Genomic DNA, 12,495 nt, shown 5'->3' on the forward strand with positions numbered 1-12,495 from the left:
AGTTTTTGTGAACCCTACACTTAATACAATGGCACCATGTGGTAAAATTGCAGCCTACTGAAGAAAGCACAACATCTGCCAGTATGCAAAGTAATATACATACAGTGCCCTCCATAATTATTGGCACCCCTGGTTGAGATGTGTTTTTTAGCTTCCAATTATTATTGTTTTTTTCTAAATAATATGGGACCTTAATGGAAAAAAAGAGAAAAATCCAACCTTCAATGCAAGTGCATTTATTCAGTGGGGAAAAAATCCCACATAAAGAAATAATTATTTGACATCAAATAATGTGTGTCACAATTATTAGCACCCCTGGTGTTAATATTTTGTATAACCCCCTTTTGCCAACAAAACAGCACCTAATCTTCTCCTATAATGTTTCACAAGATGGGAAAAGACAGAAAGAGGGATCTTCAGCCATTCCTCTTTGCAGAATCTCTCTAAATCATCCAGAGACCTGGGTCCTCTCCTCTGTACTCTCCTCTTCAGCTCACCCCACAGGTTCTCAATGGGGTTGAGGTCTGGGGACTGAGATGGCCATGAGAGGAGCTTGATTTTGTGTCTGGTGAACCATTTCTGTGTAGATTTGGCCATATGTTTAGGGTCATTGTCTTGCTGAAAGACCCAGTGACGACCCATCTTCAGCTTTCGGGCAGAGGGCAACAGATTTTGATTTAAAATGTCCTGGTATTTCAAAGCATTCATGATGCCATGCACCCTAGCAAGGTTCCCAGGGCCTTTGGAAGCGAAACAGCCCCACAGCATCACTGACCCACCCCCATACTTCACAGTGGGTATGAGGTGCTTTTCAGCATGCGCATCTTTCGTGGCACGCCAGAACCACTTAGAGTGTTTGTTGCCAAAAAGCTCAATCTTGGTCTCATCTGACCAAAGCACACGGTCCCAGTTGAAGCCCCAATACCGCTTGGCGAACTCCAGACGTTTGCGTTTATGATTGTGAGTGAGGAAAGGTTTTCTCCGTGCATGCCTCTCAAACAGCTTGTTGGTGTGTAGACAGCGCCTGATGGTTGATTTGGAGACTTTGTGACCCCAGGATGCTACCATTTGTTGTAATTCTGTAACAGTGAGCTTTGGAGATCTTTTGATTTCTCTTACCATCCTCCTCACTGTGCGTGGTGGCAAAAAGAAACTTGGGTCCTCGTCCAGGCTTGTTTACCACTGTTCCAGTGTTTTGAACTTCTTAATTATTCATCTCACAGTGGATATGGGCAGCTGCAGTTGAGTGGCAATCTTCTTGTAGCCTCTGCCTGACCTGTGAAGGTCAACGCACATCTGCCTCACTTGTATGCTGTGTTCCTTTGTCTTTCCCATGTTTAAGAGTGGATAAGAGAAATGGCCTCTGTGTCACGTCATATTTATACCCCAGGGAAACAGGAAGTGATGAATTACTAATTAAATGTTCCTACATACTCTGGTAAACTTTGTAAACTACTGTAGAAATGACAGAAATGCTTCAATTATATTTATTTCCTGGGAATTGTTAAGGGTGCCAATAATTGTGGAACAGGTGATTTAATGAAATAATTATTTTTCAGTCAGGGATTTTTTTATTTTCTTACAATTCATTTGAGTTGAAGGCTACATTTTCCTACAATTTTCAGTGTGACAGTATTCTTCTGCAATAAACACTGAATTTATTTTAAGGCTTTTAACACATCTCAACCAGGGGTGCCAATAATTATGGAGGGCACTGTATTGTGGTAACACTTTATTTTAGGGATACATCTATTAGCACTAATACATACAATGTGTCTGTATAAGTAACTTGTAAGCCATGTACAAAGCAAAATCAAACATTTGTTAGGCATGTATTCGCAAATGTCTTGTTCATGCACAATAAGGGACTTATTACCAATTTAACCTTAGTAAGGACCTAGTAGGAAAAAGTGTTTGCTTAGTACATGCCTTACAAGTTACTTATGCAGGCATTAACATTGTATGTATTAGTGCTAATAGATGTAGGCCTATTCCTAAAATAAAGTGTTACCCATACTGTATATGCCAAGTGCAGCCCTCTCCTGTGTTATTGTAATTTAACTTGCTGTTTCCACGTAGCAGATAGTTATTCTCCTGTTTAGGTGGAAACACAACATGGGGATAAAAACAAAAGCAGTGTAACAGGTGCGTTTTAGCCCCCTAAATGGGATATTTTTAAAGGGACACTGTGCAGGAAATGGTCAAAAAAGGTACTGCAACTATGCTGCTCATTGAAACTGGGCTGCCTATTGCCAAATTATACTTACATATTTACATGATGGTTTACAAAGCAATAAACAAATATTTCCTAGTATGGTCCAAGTAGAGTCATTTTTGCTGCTAAAAATGGCTATTTTTGGAAATTCAAAATGGTATGTATGAAAAGTGCAATTTTTCCAGTCATAATGAATACTTAGAATTTGATGATGGTGGTAAGTACTCATGAAAAAGGTAACATTAGTGAATGGGCAGCATGAATTTTGAAAATAAACAACTAAAAATTTCACACAGTGTCCCTTTAAAGCAGGATTTGTATATGTGGATTTTAATACTCTGCTTACATGGGAGGTCAATGTCAATGTAAACAGGAGAAAATAATATCCACATGTAAAAATATCCAGATATGTGGAAACAACACGTTAGACCAAAATCCTGAATATGCATAATGTGAAGACTGGCCCTGCCTACACTACTAGATTTCCAGCCCTCAGTTTGGCTCGTCACTATTTAAAACCGTTGTTCTAGCAGAAAAAATATTGAAGGATAAAAGCTCCAGATCACATCACATCTAAATTTTACCAGCGGTTTAACGCTTCTCATTAAAATTGAATTCATATTTAAAGTAGTTCATTTTTATTTAATTAGAGGGCTTCTTAAATATGTCTAGGCCTCGTTGTTATTTCTGCATGGGATCAATGGGGAAATTGAAGGAGCCTGTACAGCAGTTGGACACTGCCATCTAGAGGCTATTGAAGGAAATGCTGTATACAAGTGAATTGAAGTGAAAGTCCACCTGAGAAACACCAACTCCCATTGTCATTGTGACACAGCAGTTCACAGCATACATGTGCACACTGTACACAATACAATTGCATTCATGCCTCACCCGTGCAAGGGGGCAACCCCCAATGGCGGCTGAAAGGGAGCAGTCAGGCGGGACGGTACCATGCTCAGGGTACCTCAGTCATGGAGGAGGATGGAGGAGAGCACTGGTTGATTACTCCCCCCACCAACCTGGCGGGTCGGGAGTCGAACCGGCAACCTTGGGGCTTTTTCTTTACAAAACATGTCATATTTCAATGTCATTTCATGACAAAACGGCCATCAAGACATAGGTTCCCCACCCCTGCACTACATCTTGCCTAAAACTATTTGAATTTGTAATGTTTTACAATAAAAGGTTGTATTGTACATAGGATTTGCCTCAAGCATGACTTGCCAGGCAGAGCATTTTTCCCAATCAGACTTCACTCTAGTTTGCCACAGCAGTGTCAATTCCACTTGTCATATGTTTTGTGTAGTCTAAGTATTTAGTTTCTTTTTGTGATCGCTTAAGTTCATTTTACGCAACTTAAGCTGTTTTTGCAGAATTATTCACACGAATACAGCAACCTCACACCAAATCAGCAGAAATGTGTGCGGTTTGTTTAACTTTTCGGTTGTAAAATGTTTTTTTTTAACCAAAAAGTTAGCATTCACATCACATTACTGGCACGCATTGTAGCAACTAGACTCCCACAGTAAAATTTCAAAATACTTGCCTCTTGGTTTCTCTATTCAAAAGGTATTTCAATTTTAAGAGGTTGGGAGTCTAGAAGTGTGTTCATAATTTGGAAATTTAGTGTGAAGCAGTGAGTTGTGTTCAGCTATTCAAAACCAGTGCTGTGCAATGGATTGTTTTGTTGCATTTTGCCAAGTGTGTGCTATGAATGGCAAACTGAGTGCAAAGGAGGTTTTGTGCTATTATTTTGGCTAATTTGGTTATAGGTTGGTGCATCTGTGTGAAGAGTTCTGCTAAAGTAGCCAAAGTTACAAAAAAATGTGCTTTAATGAACAGACAAAAACTATAAATCACTTTGACCTAGTGTTCATATCACCCCACAATAGGTGCTCTACAGCACCCCAGGGGCCTAGGAGGACATTGAGAAGGACACAGCTGACAGCGGTGCTTAGTTGCCATTGGGGGGTATCAGTCCATTTCATTTTATAATACTTAGGGGGCGTAGGCAGGCTTACAATGAGGTCCAGGGGGCTAGCCTGGTAAACCAGCGCCACCCGCTGGACGCCGAAATTTTTCAGCTAGCGAGTGGGTCTGGCCTCGGATCTGAGAACGTTTTGAACGCTGTGCCCTGAGTCTGGCAAAACCAATCACAACGCAGCGATTTGTTTTGAATTAAAGCGGGCGGGGTTTTGAGGGAGTGACGACAAACCTCGCAACACCGTTGGGAAAGCACATCAACGGCAAAGATCACCGATTGGTCAGAGTGCCGGCACGGTTTGAAAAAACAACAGGTTGTTCTCATCAACAATCTTCGGGAGGTATCGTTCATCGGGGCCAGACTAAATTACTCCGATCTCACATTTACGCTGGTTTATCAGGCTACCAGGGGGCATTAATACAAAAAAAGGTTGAGAACCTTATTGCTACTGATGCACTGATGTTCATGGAATTTGTATTGCTACCTGGGCTGTGAATTAAATACAGACATATATGGTTGTGGTAACAGACCGTTTTACTTTTCCAAAACATTTCTGATTGACAGTACACAGAAAAAAAAGAATCAATCTAAACAGCAATGATGAATGAACAAACATATTTACAGCCACTTTCTCCACAACACATAGTGTGTATGAACATTACAAACAAAAAATGAAAACCGATCTGAATACATAAAATAAATAACAAACCTCTGTACATAAACAACTCGTTCAATTCTCAAAAAGATACACTTAAGGCAACTTAAAACTCTTTCAAAAGGAAAGCTCCGTTGTTAGTTTTAATCACTCCATCATAAAGTGAAAAGCTGCATTCTATGGTCAAATACAGCAAGCTCCTCACACCTCTGCGCTAATCATGTTAATCATTGTGTAATAAAATAAAAATTAAAAAATTAAAATCTTTCAACACATTGCTTTTTTCCATTGGCTGGAACGAAAATGTTGTTACTGTAGCTAAAGCTCATTTAATTTGCTGTTGTTCTATTAAAAAAATAATAAAAATGAATAGAAATAAAACTGGCCATCTTCCTGCATTCGTACAGCATAAGCTCACAGTAACCTGTAGCCTAGGGCCCCCTGGCCATCTTGATCTGCTCCTGGCTGTTGTAGGCAAGGGGTATAACTTACTGGGTGTCCTGTAGGCACTCCAAAATGAGAAGTGTCAATGCTTTGTCTTATGCCCACCGGCATTAAAGTGATACTGTCCCATTTTTGGAAATAAGCTTATTTTACACCTCCCCTTGAGTTAAATAATAGGGTTTTACCGTTCTCCTGTACTTTCAACCGTTCTCGGGGTATGGCAGTGCAAATTTTACCTCCATGCTAGCAGTTAACATTGAGTCCTATGAGACCAGCTCGCGGCTAACTGGTCTCATAGGACTCAATGTTAACTGGTAGTTAACATGGATGCAGTGTGCCTATGAAACATTTTCAATGAGTTTCTCCAGAAATGAATGTGTTTTTTTCTGCCAAAAAAAGCAATTTCCCAATGTGTCCCATCCCCTGTAGTTTGAGGTTGGTCAAGTGTTTGCAAGTGTCAAACAAACAAACAACCTACAACTATGTTCAATTTGGGAAACTGATGAAGTCTGATTGGAACGAGTCAGGATTGGCCAAAGGTCAAGTCAAGGGTGTCAGTCTACTACAGGGGTGGGAAACCTTTTTCACTCAAAGGGGCCACTTCAAATTTTATAAAGTCCTCCAAGGGCCGTACTATGAACACAAACCAAAAATGACCCCTGCAATTTAGGCCTGTATTGCAGGAGGCCATCTTCAATGGCGGCCTTCATTGAAAATATAACTGAATTGTATTGCAAATGTAATTTTAACCTTTCTTTACAAAACATGTGAAACTGCATGAAATAAAAATTACATCGGGGGCCAGATAAGATGGCCTCAAGGGCCGTAAACGGCCAGACATAGGGTGCATTCCAATATGCCACTTTGCATCCTCCACTTGGGCTTGTGGCCTCACATTTTGCTGATGCCCCGCCTCCGTGGAGAACACAATTCAATTTCCCTGATGTCCGCCTAGCCAAAACACTTCTTTGGAGGACTATTCTTCCTTTACCTTCGTGTTGAGAAAATGACTTTACAATTGAGCTTTTGCGAGATATTGAAATATAATATAATGATGTTGTCAGTGATGTCATCATGACATATTACTTCCTGGTACGAGGCCACAACCCCAAGTGGAGGACGCAAGGTCGCACATTGGAACGCACTCATAGGTTCCCCACCCCTGGTCTAAGCAGAGATTCTTTAAGTATAGAGATATGCCAACATAATAGGTTTCTATGGGCACCTAATGTGACCAGGTTCCGGTCTGCCTAAAGGGGCGTGTCATAATGCTCCTAGCATTGAATAGAATAGTCCTCAGGTCTGCCTAGGTCTGCCTAAAGGGGGATTTCCCCCCCAATAATAGAACCCGGAAACAATGGGCCAATGGAACCTCTCTCTCTCTACTCTCTCTGGTCTAAGTGCTTCAAGATCATGAGGATCCCAGTGCCTGTTTCTTGGTATCGTTGGCCTTCATCAGAGCTTTAATGGCTCTGGCTCTCATCTCCAGTTCCAGCAGCTCCAGCTGTTGCGCCGACGGCTGTTTCACCACCACTCCTCCCGCCCCCGCCCCTGCCCCCGCCCCTGCCCCCGGGATAGCCTTCTGTGCGGCTGGAGCTGGAGGCCCTCGCGTGTATGAGCGGGGCTGTGTGTGCTGGGATGTGTGTGCTGTGCTAGGGTGAGCAGGTCTGGGGTGGTGTGGCCGTGGTTGTGGTTGTGGTTGTGGTTGTGGATGTGGATGTGGATGTGGAGCGGGGTGGTGTGTGAGTGGTGCAGAGGGTTCGAGGGGGGCGGACAGAGTGAGGATCTCGCTGACGCTGCGTTCTATGTCCTTCTGGAGCTCCAAGCGAGGTGCTTCTTCTTCTTCATCTGCTACGCCTTTCTCCTCCTCTTCCTCTTCTTCACCCTTCTTCTCCTCCACACCTCCTCCTCCTCCTCCTCCTCCTTCTTTCTTTTCCTCTGCCTCTACTGATGGGGGAGTTGTAGTGGGAACCATCACCACCTCCTCCTCCGCTGCTGCCTCAGCCGCTGCTACTGTGGACTCCTCCATCTTCTCCTCCTCCTCTTCTTCTCCTAAAATAATAATAATAATAATACTATTAATAATAATAATAACTGTATTTGTACAGCACAATTCATACAAGACATGCAGCTCAATGTGCAAAGTAAACGAGAAAAGAAAAATGATAATAAAATCGAAGTATAAAAGTATAAAATCTACATGAATTTGAAGTTTTAGACCAAAAGACGAGTGGCATAGAGTGGCAGGGAACAGGGCACTCAGATGCGGCCCCTGGTGGCAACACCCACCTTCCACCTCCTCCTTCACCTCCTCTTCCTGCTGGTGCTGGGGTTTCTCCTCTTTGGGCCCCTCGATGTCACTGTCGTCAGCGTCTGCGTTAATGCTCAGGACGTCACTCTCCTCCCCTGACCCACCTGTATGGAGTAAAGTTAGGAATAAAAGCTGCTCATTTGGAGTCTTTGAGCACTTTGAGTCAACTGTATAGTTGCGATATTGTACTATATAAATACATTTTGATTAACTGATTCCAATCTAATTATTAATTGCATTATTGCCTTGACTAATGATGGGGTTTTTTTTGCCCAAGTAGGATAAATGGTCAGAAAAAGAAAGTCAGACGAACAGTAACAAGTGATAAGTAAGTAAAAACAAGTAATACTGTAATCCCATCCTTAAAACAAACAGTTGCATAAAGTAGAAGTACTGCTACAAATGTTATAACAAAACTAATAGTATGATGTTGCAAAGATGCTACTATGTAATATTACACTACTAGTGTTGTAATTACATCCGTAGCAGTCTACTTTATACAACTCTGAAAACAAATATGCAACTGTAATGATTTCAAGTTAACATTACACCTGGCTCAAGATCAGTATCAGATATTTTGGGGGAAATTCTGATCCGATTCCAATCACTGAATTATGTTGATACAGTATTGGATGGGCCCCATCCCTAAACAGTATGTCATCATTACTACAGTCTAATGAAGATGAGGAACTCCCGAGTAGGGCTGGGCAATATGACGATATATATCGTTATCATGATAAAAAAGTGATATAAAAGTGTATATCGTGACCTTTCTCCTATATCATTTATATCGTGATAGTAATTTTATCAATTTTATACAATTGAATATCATTTAATTACATTTCATGTTGTCACAATACACACTATAAGTTGATGTAACTGTAAAAATAAAAATAAAAAGATCCATTTCAAAGAAAGGTTGCTTTGCGACATGAAAAAATAAAGAGCAAATAAAGACAATAACTGAAAAGGTATGTAACTGTGCTATATCGTGATATATATCGTTATCGTGATGTAAAGTAATCCATATCGTGATGTTTTTTTTCCATATCGCCCAGCCCTACTCCCAAGGCACTCAAGGTTACTTTTAAAAAAAACTTTTTTATTTGGCTACAATGCCTACGTGTTTCGGCCCTTATGGCCTTCTTCAGGGCATATCGATACCCCTCAAGAGGGCCATAAGAGCCGAAATGCATTAGAGTTGTAACCTAATAAAAACTAAAAAATTGTAACCATGAGTGCCTCAGATTTTCTCTACCTGGACCAAGTTTGAGAGCCCCCTACACCAGTGTTTCCCAAACTTTTTTTCCTTGCGCACCCCCTTGTACATTTCAATGTGGTTCACGCACCCCCTAAGCGAATGTTTTGGTGTACTTATGGCCACTCAAATATGGGTTCACAGCACAAATCATTGCACATTATGCAGAGTCATTTAGGGAAACCTCATTTACAATAGACTTGATGTTTCTTCAAGCATACAATGCACCATACAATTAAAAACTACTTAATGTACATTAATACAGCATGAAAACACATATCCGCCATTGCTCTATTCAACTTGCGCACCCCCTTGGGGCAGGCCACGCACCCCCAGGGGTGCGCGCACCCCAGTTTGGGAAACCCTGCCCTACACTGATGAGCACCAAGGGAAAAACGGTGAAGACCCAGAAGCACTTTGATTTCCTGTTTGTTTATGAAGGTGAGAATTCAGACACTGACCTTGCTTGGTATCCTCCCCATCACTGTTGTCCTTGACCGACGACGTTGAGTCAACATTGTTGTCCTGCCTTGGTAATCACACACAAATCACAAAGATCAACACATTACATTACATTCGATCATATTTAGCAGACGCTTTTGATCAAAGCGACTTGCAAGGATCAAGGATCAAGGATATTTATTTGTCATGTACATAGAGACACTTTCGTGTCACTTGTAATGAAATGCATGGCCGGTGCAAAACAAGTGTGTAGAAGGGTGAAGAAGAACTGAAATAAAAATAAAAGCGGTGTGCGTGTGTGTGTGTATGTGTGTGTGTGTGTGTGTGTGTGTGTGTATGTGTGTGTGTGTGTGTGTGTGTGCGTGTGTGTGTGTATGTGTGTTCAATCAAAGTAATTAGGAGGCATTAAGCAAATGGCATGAGGAAAAAAGCTTTTTACAAGGAGGACATTCAAGCAAGTACAGAGTAAGGGATCAGAACAGAGTACAGCAGTATACAAGTAATGTAGAACAGATAAGAGTACAAGTAATGTAGAACAGAAAGAGACCAGAAACATAGTGGAGGATGAAATGTGAATGTAATGCCGGTTAATACCCATGATTAGAGGTGAGTAGAGTTACTCAGTTGAGTGCAAAGACATCCCGCACACTGCTGAAGAAGGTCGGATGACCGAAACGTTGTATTAAAGTTTGTTGGTGGAATGGACAGTGTGCGGAATTTCTTTACACTCAAATATTGCCATTCATCCCCCCAGCTGAAACCCCACTGACAAAGTTATGAACAATGACCAGCTATCCAGCCTCAGCATGCATGTATTGTTTTGCCTTTGTCAAGTCTTGTTTAAAGTTCAGATGACACAAACATGAATCAATTAAATCTCTTAAATAAACTAGACAATATGGCAAAGACGTTCAATTTGTGTCATAAACACGGCAAAAGAGAAATGAACTGAAAGGCAAAGGAGACTCACTGGCTGTCAGCTGCACTGCTGCTCTTCTGTTCGGCCTCTGCCTCTGCCTCTGTCACTTCACGACCTAATAAATAAGAGAATAAAAATGTTCCTGTTATTCACAGTCAGTCCACCAGAAAGATTTTGAACTGAGTTAAAAAAAAAAAAAAAAAAAACTCACATTGACAAGGGGAAAAAACAGTTATGTTTCAAAGCAAGTGTAGAATACAGCAATTTATGCCACATGCAAACACACAACACCAACTCCAACACCCACACACACACACACACACACACACACACACAAAGTTGTGGTTTACCTTCCAGGATGGCCAAAAGATTATTGGGTGAAAGCTGCTCCAGTTGTTCCCCACAGAGTTTCTTTATCTCATCAAATGGCACATCCTACACAGAGAATATCACATTATACTTTTCTTTTTTGGGGCTTTTTTATGCCTTTATTTGACAGGACAGTCGAAGATGGTGTCAGGAAGTGAATGGGACAGTCTTGGACATGGGACATTTGACTAGTGATGATAAAAGTTCATTTATAGCACTGGAATTAATGAATATGGCCCATGCCTGTGTGTGTTCTAGGGATGGCACAAACCGCACCGAAAACCGAAACCGTACAATTCACACACATACCGAACCGAACCGTGCAATCCATCGCAAACCGCAATTCATGTACTGCCCTGAAAAATGTGAAACATATTCTAGACAGATCTAGAACAGATTCTAGGAGTATCTTATCCAGTCTCTCTGATTAAAACATTAGCGTATAAGACCAAATCAGAAGATGACACAATTAAAATCACACCATTTTCACATTATAAGCCTATACAAACCATATGTAGGATATTTAGTGATAAGTCCGATTCTATTAGCCAGTGCACCATTTATCATGAACTAAAAAAAAGAACCGTAGAAAACCGAAAACCGTGACCTTGACCCCGTGATATGAACCGAAACGTGAATTTTGTGAACCGTACCACCCCTAGTGTGTCTGTACCTTTAGCTCATCCGGAAGCATGTTCTTGAGCTTGTTTTCGCCCAGCACATGGAAGCACTGCTCCAGCATCTCCTGGCGGTCCGCTATGTAGGCACTGATGGGCTTGAAGGGCACGCTGAGGTCCAGACCGCCCTCCTCCACGTCACTCGGCTGCGGCTGCTGCTGCTGCTTCTCCACTGCAGGAGCTTCTGCCCCCTGCAGCTCCGGAGACTCCTTCACATCCTGAGATCATAGTGAAGGGCAACAAAAAAAGGTTGGCGTTTGCACCTTTACTTTATAGCTACTGGAGACATTGAAAATGGGCTAGTTCCGAAACGTCTGTAACTCCAGTTTTGTCCACTGACTTCATTTGTGACTTTTCGGCAACGATATACAGTTTGGACTTGAGCATTGTTTGCGCCTCATTTTTCTGTCATTTTTAAAATCCTGAAATCACACATGGGCCTCCATCCCCTATTTATGAATTAGTTATTAAATATTAGAAAGACTCCAAGTTGTCTGTGAGGAGAAAAAAAATGCTATTTTGTTTCAGTAGCTTTTGTAGCCTGTTGACAAAATTGACAAAGCTGAGCGACGGAAATGCAGTGGACATATGTGTAGCGGGCTATGGGCAATTTGAGAATGTTTTAACTTCATGAAGTTATGTCTTTCCAAGATCAAAGATGGAAAAACGGGACTGACAGAGTTCATTAAAGCAGCAGGCAGCAGCATAATAGCAGAACCAGAAGAAAGCCCTGGATATAACTAACTACATCTTACAACCTCTGACAGAAGAACACCGTTCATTAGAAAACAGGGCGATTAGCTATCTCACATTTGGGCTGGTTTATCAGGCTACTACGACTTCGATAGCTGGAAGATCTTGGAACAGCACAAGGACCAAGTAGAGATAAATGCATGTTATTTGGACATACAGAACAAAACATTTGACAGTTAGAGGGTCATATACGTATGCAGCAGGACAGGTGATTCTTAACTAAGTTGATGCGTGATGTCTAGACTAGTTGAGCAAAGGGATATTCTCAGTTTATCATCATTTACTTTACCTCGACGCTGGATTCTGTGCTTCTGCGTTTTCTGGCAGCTTCTCGAGTCTCTCCCTGTGAATGCCGCCGTTTCTTCTCCTTAGCAGATTTTTTACCCAACATTTTTAAACGAGAAAAAACAAATAGACTGCTTCAACTGACGACTCGATTCACGCATGA

General features: G+C 41.5%; 1 protein-coding gene across 1 annotated transcript; it reads right to left on the reverse strand.

Moving 5' to 3' along the window:
• Positions 1 to 4,777: 4,777 nt before the first annotated feature.
• On the reverse strand, positions 4,778 to 12,495 carry LOC134437435 (caspase activity and apoptosis inhibitor 1). The gene is made up of 7 exons (XM_063186925.1): positions 12,337 to 12,495; positions 11,291 to 11,512; positions 10,599 to 10,683; positions 10,300 to 10,363; positions 9,329 to 9,396; positions 7,607 to 7,713; positions 4,778 to 7,342 (listed from the first exon to the last, which is right to left on the reverse strand). The coding sequence occupies exons 1-7, from the start codon at positions 12,436 to 12,438 to the stop codon at positions 6,710 to 6,712; spliced, it is 1,281 nt and encodes a 426-aa protein (XP_063042995.1). The 5' UTR covers positions 12,439 to 12,495; the 3' UTR covers positions 4,778 to 6,709.

The sequence above is a fragment of the Engraulis encrasicolus genome, chromosome 21 (assembly GCF_034702125.1).
Source record: "Engraulis encrasicolus isolate BLACKSEA-1 chromosome 21, IST_EnEncr_1.0, whole genome shotgun sequence".
In the NCBI taxonomy this organism is placed as follows: Eukaryota; Metazoa; Chordata; class Actinopteri; order Clupeiformes; family Engraulidae; genus Engraulis; species Engraulis encrasicolus.